The following is a 16,275-nucleotide window of genomic DNA, read 5'->3' on the forward strand; positions in this document are numbered from 1 at the left end:
GAACATAATTTTGTTGTTTGCAGACAGTAGTTGACAAAAAAGATGCTTATTTTTACCCTACATCTTATTTATCACACTTGGCCATTTGGGGGTTTCAGAAGAAAAGTCTACTACCACTGAGAGCAATTAAAAAGAAGACATTGAAAAGGATGTTTTCCCCAGCACTTCCAAGCAAGTTCATGACCTGTCCTGACCCTCCGAAAGACCCTGCTAGGACTTTTGGACCTTAAGTTCACAGGCAAGGTCAAGGGTGAAATATCCTGGTGGGGTGCAGCCATCTTGAAGCCTGAACCTCAATCAACATTGCTGATGGGTGGCCTTTAGCACTCATCCCCCCTCCCCCCTTTTAAGGTTTTGCTCCCTTGTGTTTTAATGTTTACAAAACGGCCAATCCCCACTCAGCAGGGAGCCCCTCATGGGCCCAATCACACCTTCTTCTTTTCTGGATTTCTCCTCACCCCTTGGATTTACACAGGCCCTAATTCTGAAGTTGTGCAGGAAAGATGTCTTTATTCCTGTTATTCAGAGAGTATTCCCAGGAGACTTGTTCACAGCCTAGATGCTGGCTGCTGCTGCTGCTGCTAAGTCGCTTCAGTCGTGTCCGACTCTGTGCAACCCCATAGACAGCAGCCCACCAGGCTCCCCTGCCCCTGAGATTCTCCAGGCAAGAACACTGGAGTGTGTTGCCATTTCCTTCTCCAATGCATGAAAGTGAAAAAATAAAGTGAAGTCGCTCAGTCCTGTCTGACTCCTAGCGACCCCATGGACTGCAGCCTACCAGGTCCCTCTGTCCATGAGATTTTCCAGGCAACAGTACTGGAGTGGGTTGCCATTGCCTTCTCTGAGATGCTGGCTAGATCAGAACAAACAAAAAATGTAAGACAGTCCACAGAAGACTTAATATTGTTCAGATGTTAAGATCTCAATACTGCCAAAGTGATCTACAGGTTTAACACAATCTCTATCAAAGTTCCAAAGGCTCGTTTTGTTTTTTTTTTTTTTACAGAAATAGAGATAATTTTGCCCTAAAATTCTTGTGGAATCTCAAGGACCCTGAAGAGCCAAAGCAATCTTGAAAATAACGAAGTTGGAGGGCTCACATTTCTTGATTTAAAACCTCATTACAAAGCCACAGTAGTCAAAATAGTGTGGTACTGGCATAAAGTCAGTAATTTAGATCAATGGAATATAACAGAGAGGTCAGAAATAAACTCTCACATATATGGTCAAATGATTGTTGACAAGGGTACCAAGACCATTCAGTGGCGAAAAAAGTCTTTTCAAACAATGATGTTGGGACAATTGTTTATCTACATTCAAAGAATGGAGTCAGGATCCTTATGTTATACCATATACAAAACTTAGGTCAAAATGGATTACAGTGCTAAATGTAAGAGTGAAAACTACAAAATTCTTAGAAGAAAAAATAGGGGGAAATCTTCACAACACTGGATTTGGCAATAATTTCTTGGACACGGCACCAAAAGCACAGGAGACAAAAGCAAAAATAAGATAAATTGGTTTATATAAAAATTATAAACTTCTGTGCATTAAAGGACACAATCAACAGAGTGAAAAGGCAACCATCAGCTCAACAACAAAACCCAAACAACCCAGTTAAAAAATAGGAAAAAGACTTAAATAGACATTCTTCAAAGAAGACATATTAATATAAATGGCCAATGAGCACATGAAAAGAGGCTCAGCTTCATTAATCATTAGGAAAATGCAAACCAAGATTACAATGACACCCATTAGGATGGTAACTGTGAAAAAAACAGACAATGTGTGTTGGTGAGGATGTGGAGAAACCGAAACTCTTGTACACTGTTTGTGGGAATGTAAAATGGTGTAGCCACTATGGCTGACAGTATGTATGTGTATGTATTGATTCCTCAAAAAATTAAAAATAGAATTGGCATATGATCCAGCAATTTCACTTCCGTGTATATACCCCAAAGAGTTGAAAGCAGAGTCTTGAAGAACTATTTGTATACCCACATTCATAGCAACATTAATTACCACATCCCCAAAGCGGAAGTAACCCAAGTAGTCATCAATGAATGAATGGATAAACAAAATATTATTCCTCCTGAAAAGGAAGGAAATTTTAACATATGCTACAACACGAATGAAACTTGAGGACATTATGCTAAGTGAAAAATAAGCCAGTGATAGAAGGACAAATGTGTGGGATTCCATGTATGTGAGGTACATGTAGTAGCCATTTCATAAAGACAGAGAGTGAACAGTGGTTTCCAGGGACTGAGAGGACAGGGAAGTGGGGAGTTACTATTCAAAGAGTGTAGAGCTTCCGTTTTGCAAGATGGTAAAAGTTCTAGAGATTGGTTGCACGACAGTACAAATACACTTCACGTGTCTGAAGTAGACACTTAACATTGGTTAAGATGGTAAATTTGATGTTCTATAAATATGCAGAACATGGTAAAATATTACTGTGATTTAAAAAACACTAGAAGAATCCTCCCAATTCCATTTTGTAAAAAAAATAAAAGTAAAGTTAGTCACTCAGCTGTGTCCCACTCTTTGCAATCCCACGGACTGTAGTCCACCAGGCTCCTCTGCCCATGGAATTTTCCAGGCAAGAATACTGGAGTGGGTTGCCATGACCTTCTCCAGGGGATCTTCCTGACCCAGGGATTGAACCTGGGTCTCCTGCATTGCAGGCAGATTCTTTACCATCTGAGCCACCAAAAAAACCTGAAATGATCCTCCTAACATCATTTTGCAAAAAAGTGGTTAATTATATCAAAGTCTGAGCTCTTAAAGTAGTTTGGTGGGAAAAAGCTCATTAGAATTCTGGTGTGTGAATTCCAATGAACTACCTGGAACTGCCACAGGCCCAGGCTTTGCACACAAATCTGTTTCTCCCTGCTCACTCCTATCTTGACAAAGGCTCCTGAGCTGAGAGGAAGAAAGTCAGCCCCGGGGGTCAGGGCCACACTTGCCAACTAGGACAGGAAAGTTTTTCTCTGATTCTGATTGCAAGTAAGAAATGCAAGGGAGGGTTAGCAATTGTCCTTTAAGTATTTAGATGCCATCTAAGGAAATTAAAACAGAGGCTCAAAAGGAGGTTACAGTAACCCCTAGGAGACACAAAGTACAATTCCTCTCAATCAACGCTGAAGTTAGAGGTAGATGGAGATGGGCCCCCAAACCTTAGTCCTCCCGGTAGCTGCTACTTACCAATGAGTAGACGCTTACTAGCTGTTTGACTGTGGGCAAGTCACTTAACCTCTCTGGGCTTGATTCATCACCTTTACCATGAAGAAATACCCCTTTCTCTATCTAAAAGGTAATTAAAATGTATCAAAGGAAATTATATAATAAAATATTTTTAAAACTAGTCTAAAGAAATCTCTATATAAATATTAATTCTTGTAGGCTCTGGAGTCTTTAACAAACGGGGACAGTTATTTCTCTCTTGTTTGCACAAGAGGGACAAATTAGAGATAATGTATGTAAAGCGTGTAGCACAGGACTCAGCCCAGAGTAGGTTCTATAAATGATAGGAGCAATATTTTTCACTTACTGCTATTCTCCTGTGAGTGGCCTCCCAGTGAAGGGGGTAGGCCTTGGGCATATATCTGATTTTGCCTGTCCAGGATCTGTTCTCCCTTCCATCTTCTTAGAGCATCTTATTTGTCTTCAGGTAATTCCCTTCCCTTTCTCATTCTGTGTGGTTCAGGTGTGGTACCCATTTTCCCTCCTTTTCTTCCATCTTTGCCCTGGTCCTCCAGGCTGAACCAGGATATCCCTGGATAATCCACAGTGATTAGTTCAGTGACAGGCCCAGGACCTGATTATCCAGGATAATGATACAAAACCCTGGGTTCTTTTTTTTTTTTTTTTTGCTGGACCCACTGGAGAATAGAAACATGTTTGTGATATCACTTAGATGATAGAATATGATTCTAACAGGAAGAAAATGAGGCCAATGCAAAGAAAGAAAATCCAAGAAATGGACAAAGTCAGATGACTGACAAACAAATTTGAACACATGAATCCACTAAAGTGTGAACTACCCTTGGAGGTTTTAGTTACTTGAACAATAAATCCACCACAGCATCCCCACCCTCCACGCCCACCCCCGCCCCCCCCACTTTTTTGCTGAATTTCTTCCATTTATAATAGAAAGTTTTATGAATAGAATTGACGGACTTTGCCTTTATTCCCTCAGCTTCCACGATATCCCCTATTTGTCTTCTGGGATGATCCCCATAGCAGCACTCACCCTACGTCCAAACTCTTCTCCTTGCTTCACTTCCCGAGGATAGCCATCAATCAGGAAGCCCTTGGTGTTGCTGAGGCTGGCCACCATGGCCTCCTTCAGGAGCTCCAGAATGATGCCCTGGAGCAGAGGGAGAGCGGTCAGGACCCAGACTCTTCCACAGAGCAGCACTGGAGTTACCAAAGGTCTCCCAACCATCCCATCATGGCAAGGGGGAGAAATGGACTAGTTAGATTAACAGTGGATGGCAACATCCTGTATTTCATCAACTATAAATCTCAACCCCCCACCACCCAATTTTAATGTCTATGGAACTGGTAGGTATTTTACAATCAGTATTGGGTCAAAGTCTGTTGATGTTTTTTCTTACTGGTAAATTTTAATGGTTAAAGTTTTGGGGGTTGCCTAAAAATAATGGTATCTTAAATTAGGTGAAATATGGTACTGTATTTCAAGCAGTAGCACTCCTTGAATTAGGCCCAATGGAAGTTTAAAACTAGACAAAACATGGTATAAAATGTGCTTCAGTGTTGATTTTTTTCCCAGTAAATATTTTGTAAAATTTGACATGACATGCACTGACTTCAGTAGACATGAAGCAGCATTTTCTAGCAATATCACTTTGTTAAAAATTTTGATTTAACTTGTGCTTATAGAAAACAAGGAAGCTACCAGCTGCCCAAATGGGGGGAATCCCCTGTGTTCTCTGAGTTCCTGGCTACCTCTGACTTTCAGCAGGGTCTGGGGAATGCAACTATCACAAGAGCAGTCAGAATCTATCCCTAGATAATAATGAGTTAAATCCTCATGAAGTTTATATTTTAGTGAAAATAGATACTAGATGAGCAAGTAAATATATAAAAATAATCAGAGAAAACTACTAGGAACAAAATTAAAGCAGATCAGAAGAAGCAGATTGTTAGAGGTGCTGTTTTTAGATGGGATATGCAGGCCTCTTTGATAGACTGTGATATTTAAGTAGAGATCTGGATGAAGTAAAGGAGCAAGCTATATGCATATATGAAAGAATTTCACTCAGGCTGAGGAAATTGACAATGCAAGGGCCCAGAGGCAGGAGCAGTCTGGCCTGTGGGAGGAAGAATGAGGGTGTGGGTTGGGTGAGAGGAAATGTGAGAGTCATGGAAAAGAGCATTGGAGAGCAAGCTGGAGTCCAGAGCCATGGGAAAGTCTCTGGATTTCCTTCAAAATGTGGTGAGGAGCTGTTGGAAGGTTCTGGGAAGGGGGATAAATGTTTTTAAGAAATCACTCCGGCTGCTGTGAAAAGAGTAAACTGTAGGGGAAAAAGAGTGGGCAGAAGGAGGTTTGTTAAGAGGCAACTACAGGACTTCCTTGGTGGTAGAATGGATAGGAATCCGCCAGCCAATGCAGGTAACATAGGTTCCATCCCTGGTCCAGGAAGATTCCACTTGCCTTGGAGCAACTAAGCCTGTGCGCCATAATTATTGAAGCCTGTGCGCTCTAGGGACTTTGAGCCACCACTACTGAGGCCACATGCGGCAACTATTGAAGCTCGCATGCCTAGAGGCTGTGCTCCATGACAAGAGAAGCCACCTCGATGAGAAACCCAAGCACTGCAACAAAGAGCAGCCCCTACTCGCTGAAGCTAGAGAAAGTCCTCGAAAAGCAACGAAGACCCAGTGTAGCCAATATAAATAAACAGAGTAATAAATACATCTCCAAAACTTAAGAAAAAAAGAAAAAGAAAGAAAAGAGACCACTGCAGTGGTCTGTTTCCTTTTTGAGAACCATCCCGGCCTCCAGGTGGGAAAGAGACTGTAGCTGGTTAAAGAGGAAGTGAGAATCTCTCTTAGCTAATAGGGGCTGCACTGCCCATGCCCTGACTACAGAGCCTAGTGTGAGTTAGTCTGGAAGGGATGAATGTTTTATGAAACCCATGGCATCCAGCCTCTCAGATATGGATAGTGACTTGAAAACAAAAAAAAGATAAATAAAAGGGATATTCTTCAGCTACCCAAGGAAGATAACAAATTTCGTGTTAATACCATTATACCTCTCAGAATGAGACCAAGACATTATTTTCTGTTTTTCAGAAGGTTCTAAAGTCCTTTGGACTGCAAAGAGATCAAATCAGTCAATCCTAAAGGAAATCAATCCTGAATATTCATTGGAAGGACTGATGCTGAAGTTGAAGCTACAATATTTTGGCCACCTTATTGGAAGAGCCAACTAATTGGAAAAGACCTTGATGCTGGGAAAGATTGAGGGGAGGAGGAAAAGCAGGCAACAGAGGATGAGATGGTTGGATGGCATCATCAACTCAATGGACTTGAGCTTGAGCAAGCTCCAGAAGATGGTGAAGGGCAGGGAAGCCTGGCATGCTGCAGTCCACGGGGTCAAAAAGAGTTGGACACGGCTTAGCAACTGAACAACAACAAGTAATTCTAGATCTAGGTTCTGCTGCACCAAGATCATTTCTGCTTTGAAGCTTTTAACTCTAAAGCCGGGACCAATTTTAGGAAAAAGTATGAAATAGGTTACATTCAAGGCACTGGCAGAGCAACAAGACAGATGGAACCAGGGCCTGGGTAACTTGGTCCGGCAGATGGGCCTTTGCTGTGGACTTCCTGCCTGCTTCTGGATTGTTAAAAGAAACAAAATACAGCATTATCCTTTTTGCGTTTCTTTGTTTCTGAAGCTAGATTAATGGCAACACTTCCAGATCTCTCCCCGGCCAGAGAAGGCAGCTGTTGCTTACTGAGGGCACCAGCTCTCCACGTTCCATGATGTCTCTGATCAACTTGCTTCTTCCAGATTCCGATGACAGCTCATTCTGCAGGAGCTCATCAGTCGAGAGATGTGTAAATCCATATTTTTCCGCCAGCTTTCCACATTGTGTGCCTTTGCCAGAGCCTGGGCCACCTAGAAAAGAAGTCATGGATCAGACATCCATCCCGAATCTGGTGCCCTGTTCGGGGCTGTAGTCACACAGTGAGCAGGCTTCAGTGCTTGATCCACCAGTGTGGACTGAGCCCTGCTGATCTCCTGGGGGCATGTCGGGAGCCATGGATACAGTAGTGAACAGGACACTGACCTTACCCTCAAAGATTGTGTCCATGGAGGGCAGAGGGTGTTACAGACAAACAACAGCAGTCACTACAGGTGGTCTAGTGGGGAGGAGTGCAGAGGGCACAGGGGAGGATCCACAGTCCCAATTTGGTGGGCACGCTCAGCAGATAAGTTTCCTGGGGCCCTGAATCTGCTCATGCGCAAAGCAGGGATCACGGTGCCTGATATATGGTGACCGCTCAACAAAGGCTGGCCGTTACTTTTTGTTTTTGTAATTCAGAAAATAATGCAAGCAATTTTAATTTAATCTAGAGACAGTACTTTATTCACAAATATTTAGATTAATAGCATTTTGCTACATCAAATGAAGAGTACAGCAGTTTGGATAAATCCTGTCACAGAAACAATTAAGACCCACTGTGACTAACTTTGGGAATTAGGGTGTTGCCCCTAAACAAGCCACAGTCTTTAATTTGTGGTTATCAGTCATTACTTTTAAAATCAGTTGTTTTCAAATTTATGGTTAAATTTGAAAACCATAAAAACAAAGAGGCAAGGTAAGAGGGATAAATTAGGAGTTTGGGATAAACATACACACGCTAGTATATATAAAATAGATACCCGACAGGGACCTACTGTATAGCACGGGACCTCTACTCAATGTTTTATAATAACCTATAAGGGAAAAGAATCTGAAAAAGAATAGATAAATATATATGAAAACGGAATCACTGTGCCGTTCACTTGACACTAGCACAACGTTGTATATCAACTTTACTTCAATAAAAAATTGTTTTCACCAATGTCGTATATTAATGCATATACATGGAATCTAGAAAGATGGTGCTGAAGAACCTATTCGCAGGGCAGCAATGGAGACAGAGACGTAGAGAACAGACTATGGACACGGGTGCTGAAAAGGAGAGGGTGGAATGAATGGAGAGAGTAGCGTGGAAACATATACACTAACATACGTACGTAAAGTAGATAGCCAGTGAGAACTGGTTGTATGACTCAGGGAACTCAAACAGGGGCTTTGTGACAATGTGGAAGGGTGGGATGGGGAGGAAGATGGGAAGGAGGTTCAAGAGGGAGAGGACTTATGTATACCTATGGCTGATCCATGTTGATGTATGGCAGAAACCAACACAATATTGTAATTATCCTTCAACTAGAAATTAAAACAAGATTTAAAAAGAAAAAAATTGTTTTCATTTTTAAATAATCATAAAGTTACAGACGGGTTATGAGTACAAAGAACTTTCTGAAACATTTGAGAATCAGCTCCCAACCTGATGCCTCATTGTTACAGAACACTTTAGTGTCATTTCCTCCAGACAAGGAGCCAAACACATCCTCTGACATAACTATATCTTTGGACCTTATTCACATGTCAATGGAATTGTTCCAATCATCTCAATAATGTCTTCTGAAGCCAATGGATCAAGTTTAGAATCACGTGCTGCCTTTAGTTGTCATGTCTTTCTGGTCTTCTTCCATATGGGCCAGTTCCTCTGTATTTCATTGACACTTTGGAAGATTATAAATAGTTATTTTACAGAATGTCCCTCAGCATGAATTTTTCTATTGTTTTCTAGCTACTAATACTCAGGATCTCCCATATTCCTTTGATGAACATTACATCCTGATTCTCCCCCACCAAGTTCAACTAGTTGCTAAGTTGCAAGATGTTACACCTTAAAAAATATTAATAGCTAACTTTTGCCAAGTGCTTACTGTACTGGTCACTGTTCTAAAGGCTTTACGTGTATTAATTTCAAATAATCTTAAGAGAGGCAGACATCAGTATTATTCCCATTTTACAGATGGGGAAGTAGAGTCACAAAGAAGTTAACTGCCTTAGGTGGCATGGGTAAGTAAACAGCAAGTCTAGGACTTGAAGCCTGAGCTCTGGCTCTCAGAGCTGTTCCCTCCTCGTTTGGCTGCTGCGCCTAGGTTTACCTGCCACATTTCAGGCCCTCTTGCTTTTAGTGTACAGCAGGCATCCTGCCTCTGTGTGGGGCAAAGGATGAGACTTTGGGGTCCAGCAGACCCATGAGCAGGATCATTTGCCTGAAAAGCATGTCACTTCCCAGCTGCAGAGCATTCTGTGGCTTCCCTTTCTCCAACTGCTTAGAGTGGCATTTGTAGCTTCTAGGAGCTAGTTCCATTCAGCCTCTCCAACTTTTTTCTACATTTCTTATCCTCACCCAACATTGTCCTGTCCAACCACAGACTGTCCTTTCATCAAGACGTACTTAAAAAAAAAAACACTTTTCTAATTGTGAGATAATTGCAGATTCACATTTCTAAGAATAATATAGAGAGATCCCATGAATCCTTTACTGTTTTCCCTAGTGGTGACATTTCCCACAACTACATCACATCACATCACAATATCACTACCAGAATATTAACACTGATGTAATACAGAAGTAGAGCGTTCCCATCAGTGCCAGAGTCCCTTAGGCTGGCCTTTTATAGCCACACCCACTTCTCTCTACACACACAACCCCTCCATCCTTAACCTCTGGCAACTACTAAATCTGTATATAATTTTGTCATTTGGAGAGAATTGTATCAGTGGAACCATAGGCATCAAGATATAGTTTTCCGATGTGGTTTTTGCTCTTCCCGTCCTCAGCCTGGATGGCTTCCAGTTTCTACTCTATCAAGATTCTCTTCATCCCATGGGTCTGGATCCAGTGTTTCCCCTTTCCAGCAGGAATCAGCCTGTCCACCTCACCTCTCCTGGGGTGAGTGATGTGACCCCCACTTGGGAGCCCTTGGCCTGTCTTACCCGTGGTCTAGATCTTCCACTAGACCTTCTGCCCCACAGCATCTACACAGTTCCTGGCCATGGTAGGTGCTTCTTAATGCTTGGAGGATTTCCTGGTTAAAAGGAAATATGTAATGCCGAAATATAAAACATTATTGAGGTTTTAGCGTGGTAGTCAGCGCTTACAACTTGTTCTGTAATTTTCCTGTCTGGCCTCTCTTCATATTTAAAACTCCTTTCTCGGAACAACTGGCAACAAACCTCTTGAGGGGCAGTACTTGTGGCCCTTCATCTGTGGAAGGGCCTCTCACTCCCTCTCTTTTGCCTTGGCAGCGAATCCAGGAAACGTCCACGCTTTGACTTCTGCTCATTTGTAGAGCTGCTCTTGACCAAATGGGAAGGGTTCGGAGCGCTCGCTGTATTGTCATGGTGGCCAAGATGTACTAGGAAAACAGCAATTACAGAGGCTCGAAAAAATAATGCAGACCACTTAGCAGGAGAGGCTGATTGCCAGCTGATGCTACGTTTGCTCCCAGCACCATGACTCCTGTCTCCTGAGATAACAGAGATGGAGAGTGGGAACAAGGGAGGGCCACTCTTGGCAGAAGTACTTCCAGATAAGGAGGGAGGGAAACAAAAGGCCAGGCTCTGGCAGCAGCCACGGGGGCTTCTGTGGCTGGATTTACCTAGAGACTCTTTCTTGAGGATGGCTGGAAGCCAGTCATGTGGAAAAAGATATTTTCAGCCTTGGCTTACAGGGCAAAAATGCTGCATTTCAATTATTTTTTTCTTTCAGCATTCTCCTAATTTGACTATTATAATTTTTGTTCCTCTCAAATGTTATTTAATAAATCTTGACACAAAGGCAATTAAAATATCTTCAGCTCAAATTAACCACAGCTGTGTGTGAAACAGCAGCCACTGCTCCAGTTAGAAACCTTTCGTGGGAGCAACAGCTGCAAATTCTTAACATTCTTTGGGCAAATGGAGCAGGCACAGTGGAATTTTAAGTAATCTCCACAATGGTTTGATTTTTCCCGCGGCTCCAAACCAGGGAACAAAGTGATTTTTATTACTGCCGTGAAGGCACCAAAACTGCTGGAGATGTAGAAATTTTCATAGGCTGTCACTGACATTTCTTTGAGGCCTTCACTTATGACACTGAGATAAAAAATGGTGGAGCCTTGATATCCTTCCAGGATAATTTGTTACATGAGGAAAACTCTTCTGAAGTGATTTTCACATATCTGAACAAGTGGGCTGCATTCTCTCCTGATGAGATGACTGACGGGAGATGGGCAGCTGTCACATTTATTGTCATCCCACTGATTTTTCCTGTATCATTATTCAGGCTTAATCCCTGAACAAACGGATGCACAATACTGCATGGTGTGATTCACAAAGGCAGCCTGGGGTAGAGGTTCCATATTAAAAGTGTCTTTCAACACTTTTAAAAAAAGAAAAGGTGAAACATTTTTATTCTCAACCACCAATGTAATTCAAAATTTTTTCCATGTGAGGCCAAAGGTGCTATATTGTGAGAAGCGCAAATGCTGTGAACCTCCACTTCACAGCTCAGTGTATCCCTTCCCCTTCCCCAATGGCTCAGTGGATAAAGAACTTGCCTGCCAATACAGGAGACACAGGAGCTGTGGGTTTGATCTCTGGGTCCGGAAGATCCCCTGGAGGAGGAAATGGCAACCCACTCCAGCATTCTTGCCTGGAAAATCCCATGGACAGAAGAGCCTGGCAGGCTACAGTCCGTGGGATCACAAAGGGTTGACATGACTGACTAACACAACACCACCACCACGCTGCACTGAGAGAAGGGGAGTGCCTGCAGGAGACCCGGGAGCTGCGGCTGGCCTCGCTTTCCTGCCTTCTCCTGGTACCTGGTGTTCTGTAGAACTGAAACAAGCTGCGTCATGTCAGCATGTCTACCTCAGCCACCTTCTCCAGGTGCTTTCTATCTTCAGCGGCAATACTCTCAGGGGACACCTCCTGGATTCATTAGTGGGGCTCCCCGCAGGAGAAGACCTGTCTCCTAAGCGACTTTGCAGGGTGCGTGGCTTTAGGATGAAAAGAATGAAATGGCAAAGCTGGTGTGTTAGAGCCCATTCTGTGCTCAGGAAGAAAGTAAATGATGATGTCAGGTTGATCATTAGTTCACTTCAATACAGTCAGTCAGTTGTGTCCAACTCTTTGCAACCCCACGGACTGCAGCACACCAGGCCTCCCTGTCTGTGACCAACTCCCGGAGCTTACTCAAACTCATGTTCATTGAGTCGGTGATGCCATCCAACCATCTCATCCTCTGTTGTCCCCTTCTCTTCCTGCCTTTAATCTTTCCCAGCATCAGGGTCTTTTCCAATGAGTCAGTTCCTCGCATCAGGTGGCCAAAGTATTGGAGCTTCAGCTTCAGCATCAGGCCTTTCAATGAATATTCAGGATTGATTTACTTTAAGATTGATTGGTTGGATCTCCTTGCAGTCCAAGGGACTCTCAAGAGTCCTCTCCAACACCACAGTTCAAAAGCATCAATTTTTCGGCACTCAGCTTTCTTTATAGTCCAACTCTTACAACCATACATGACTATTGGAAAGACCATAGCCTTGACTAGATGGACCTTTGTCAGCAAAGCAATGTCTCTGCTTTTTAACATGCTGTCTAGGTTGGTCATAGCTTTTCTTCCAAGGAACAAACGTCTTTTAATTTCATGGCTGCAGTCACCATCTGCAGTGATTTTGGAGCCCAAGAAAATAAAGTCTCTCACTGTTTCAATTGCTTCATCCAACCTGGCGTTTCTCATGATGTACTCTGCATATAAGTTAAAAAAGCAGGGTGACAATATACAGCCTTGATGTACTCCTTTCCCAGTTTGGAACCAGTCTGTTGTTCCATGTCCAGTTCTAACTGTTGCTTCCTGATCTGCATACAGATTTCTCAGGTGCAGGTATGGTGGTCTGGTATTCCCATCTCTTGAAGAATTTTCCACAATTTTTTGTGATCTACACAGTCAAAGACTTTGGCATAGTCAATAAAGCAGAAGTAGACGTTTTTCTGGAATTTTCTTGCTTTTTCGATGATCCAATGGATGTTGGCAATTTGATCTCTGGTTCCTCTGCCTTTTCTAAATCCAGCTTGAACACCTGGAATTTTCACAGTTCACCTACTGTTGAAGCCTGGCTTGGAGAATTTTGAGCATTACTTTGCTAGCGTGTGAAAAGTGAAAGTGAAGTTGCTCAGTCCTGTCCGACTCTTTTCGACCCCATGGACTGTATCCTACCAGGCTCCTCTATTCATGGGATTTTCCAGGCAATAGTCCTGGAGTGGATTGCCATTTCCTTCTCCAGGGGATCTTCCCAATCCAGGGATCGAACCCAGGTCTCCCACATTGTAGACAGACGCTTTACCATCTGAGCCATCAGGGAAGTCTCATTGCTAGCGTGTGAGATGAGTGCAATTGTGTGAGAGTTTGAACATTTTTTGGCATTGTCCTTCTTTGGGATTGGAATGAAAACTGACTTTTTCCAGTCCTGTGGCCACTGCTGAGTTTTCTATATTTGCTGGCATACTGAGTGTGGCACTTTCACAGCATCATCTTTTAGGACTTGAAGCAGCTCAGCTGGCCCTCTTGACTTCGCACTCCAGGATGTCCAGCTCTAGGTGGGTGATCACACTGTCATGGTTATCTGGGTCATGAAGATCTTTTTTGTATAGTTCTGTGTATTCTTGCTACCTCTTCTTAATATCTTCTGCTTCTCTTAGGTCCCTACCATTTCTGTGCTTTATTGAGCCCATCTTTGCATTAAATGCACCCTTGGTATCTCTAATTTTCTTGAAGAGATCTCTAGTCTTTCCCATTCTATTGTTTTCCTCTATTTCTTTGCATTGATCACTGAGGAAGGCTTTCTTATCTCTTCTTGCTATTCTTTGGAACTCTGCATTCAAATGGGTATGTCTTTCCTTTTCTATTTTGCCTTTAGCTTCTTTTCTTTTCTCAGCTATTTGTAATTCGCTGAACAGGATAATAATTAGCTGAATCCCAAATACAAACAAACACATGGATGTAGTTTCTGTTATACTTAACAATCTTTTGAATAGTAATGGTGTAAAGCAGGCAATGGTGTCCCTGGTTGAGATTTTATTGTATCCTGGTAAATGTAGGATAGCAAGGAGATCAACCCAGTCAATCCTGAAGGAAATAAAAACTGAACATTCACTGGAAGGACTGATGATGAAGCCGAGGCTCCAATACTCTGGCCACTTGATGCAAAGAGCTGACTCACTGGAAAAGACCCTGATGCTGGGGAAGATTGAAGGCAAGAGGAGAAAAGGGTAGCAGAGGATGAGATGGTTGGATAAAATCACTGACTCAAAGGACATGAAGTTGGGCAAACTCTAGGAGATAGAGAGGGACAGGGAGGCCTGGCATACTGCAGTTCATGGTGTTGCAAGGAGTTGGACATAGCGACTGAACAACAACAACAGTAACAAGAAGAGGTCACTCATCTTTTTAGCTCTTCCTGAGTTACATCTGATTTCATTGTTGACAATCTGGTGATGTCCATGTGTAGAGTCTTCTCTTGTGTTGTTGGAAGAGGGTGTTTGCTATGACCAGCACATTCTCTTGGCAAAACTCTATTAGCCTTTGCCCTGCTTCATTCTGTATTACAAGGCCTAATTTGCCTGTTATAAGCTCTATAGAGTCAGCAAAAACAAGACCGGGAGCTGACTGTGGCTCAGATCATGAACTCCTTATTGCCAAATTCAGACTTAAATTGAAGAAAGTAGGGGAAACCACTAGACCATTCAGGTATGACCTAAATCAAATCCCTTATGATTATACAGTGGAAGTGAGAAATAGATTTAAGGGACTAGATCTGATAGACAGAGTGCCTGATGAACTATGGACTGAGGTTCGTGACATTGTGCAGGAGACAGGGATCAAGACCATCCCCATGGAAAATAAATGCAAAAAAGCAAAATGGCTGTCTGGGGAGGCCTTACAAATAGCTGTGAAAAGAAGAGAAGCGAAAAGCAAAGGAGAAAAGGAAAGATATAAGCATCTAAATGCAGAGTTCCAAAGAATAGCAAGAAGAGATAAGAAAGCCTTCCTCAGCAATCAATGCAAAGAAATAGAGGAAAACAACAGAATGGGAAAGACTAGAGATCTCTTTAAGAAAATTAGAGATACCAAGGGAGAATTTCATGCAAAGATGGGCTCGATAAAGGACAGAAATGGTATGGACCTAACAGAAGCAGAAGATATTAAGAAGAGGCGGCAAGAATACACAGGAGAACTGTACAAAAAGATCTTCATGACCAAGATAATCACGATGGTGTGATCACTCACCTAGAGCCAGACATCCTGGAATGTGAAGTCAAGTGGGCCTTAGGAAGCATCACTATGAACAAAGCTAGTGGAGGTGATGGAATTCCAGTTGAACTATTCCAAATCCTGAAAGATGATGCTGTGAAAGTGCTGCACTCAATATGCCAGCAAATTTGGAAAACTCAGCGGTGGCCACAGGACTGGAAAAGGTCAGTTTTCATTCCAACCCCAAAGAAAGGCAATGCCAAAGAATGCTCAAACTATTGCACAATTGCACTCATCTCACACGCTAGCAAAGTAATGCTCAAAATTCTCCAAGCCAGGCTTCAGCAATATGTGAACCGTGAACTTCCTGATGTTCAACTTGGTTTTAGAAAAGGCAGAGGAACCAGAGATCAAATTGCCAACATCCGTTGGATCATCGAAACAGCAAGAGAGTTCCAGAAAAACATCTATTTCTGCTTCATTGACTATGCCAAAGCCTTTGACTGTGTGGATCACAATAAACTGTGGAAAACTCTGAAAGAGATTGGAATACCAGACTACCTGACCTGCCTCTTGAGAAATTTGTATGCAGGTCAGGAAGCAACAGTTAGAACTGGACATGGAACAACAGACTGGTTCCAAATAGGAAAAGGAGTACATCAAGGCTGTATATTGTCACCCTGCTTATTTAACTTATATGCAGAGTCCATCATGAGAAACTCTGGGCTGGAAGAAGCACAAGATGGAATCAAGATTGCTGAGAGAAATATCAGTAACCTCAGATATGCAGATGACACCACCCTTATGGCAGAAAGTGAAGAGGAACTCAAAAGCCTCTTGATGAAAGTGAAAGTGGAGAGTGAAAAAGTTGGCTTA

The 16,275-nt window shown here is 42.6% G+C and overlaps 1 protein-coding gene across 1 annotated transcript in view; it reads right to left on the minus strand.

Annotated features, from left to right (window-relative positions):
- AK5 (adenylate kinase 5) overlaps positions 1-16,275 on the minus strand; it is a 260,480-nt gene that overhangs the window by 30,827 nt on the left and 213,378 nt on the right. The window contains exons 11-12 of the mRNA XM_027536848.1: positions 6,990-7,153; positions 4,256-4,372 (exon numbers count right to left, since the gene is read on the minus strand). Coding sequence (XP_027392649.1) covers positions 4,256-4,372; positions 6,990-7,153 — 281 coding nt within the window. The remainder of the gene's footprint in view (positions 1-4,255; positions 4,373-6,989; positions 7,154-16,275) is intronic.

Source organism: Bos indicus x Bos taurus, chromosome 3 (genome assembly GCF_003369695.1).
Source record: "Bos indicus x Bos taurus breed Angus x Brahman F1 hybrid chromosome 3, Bos_hybrid_MaternalHap_v2.0, whole genome shotgun sequence".
NCBI lineage: Eukaryota > Metazoa > Chordata > Mammalia > Artiodactyla > Bovidae > Bos > Bos indicus x Bos taurus.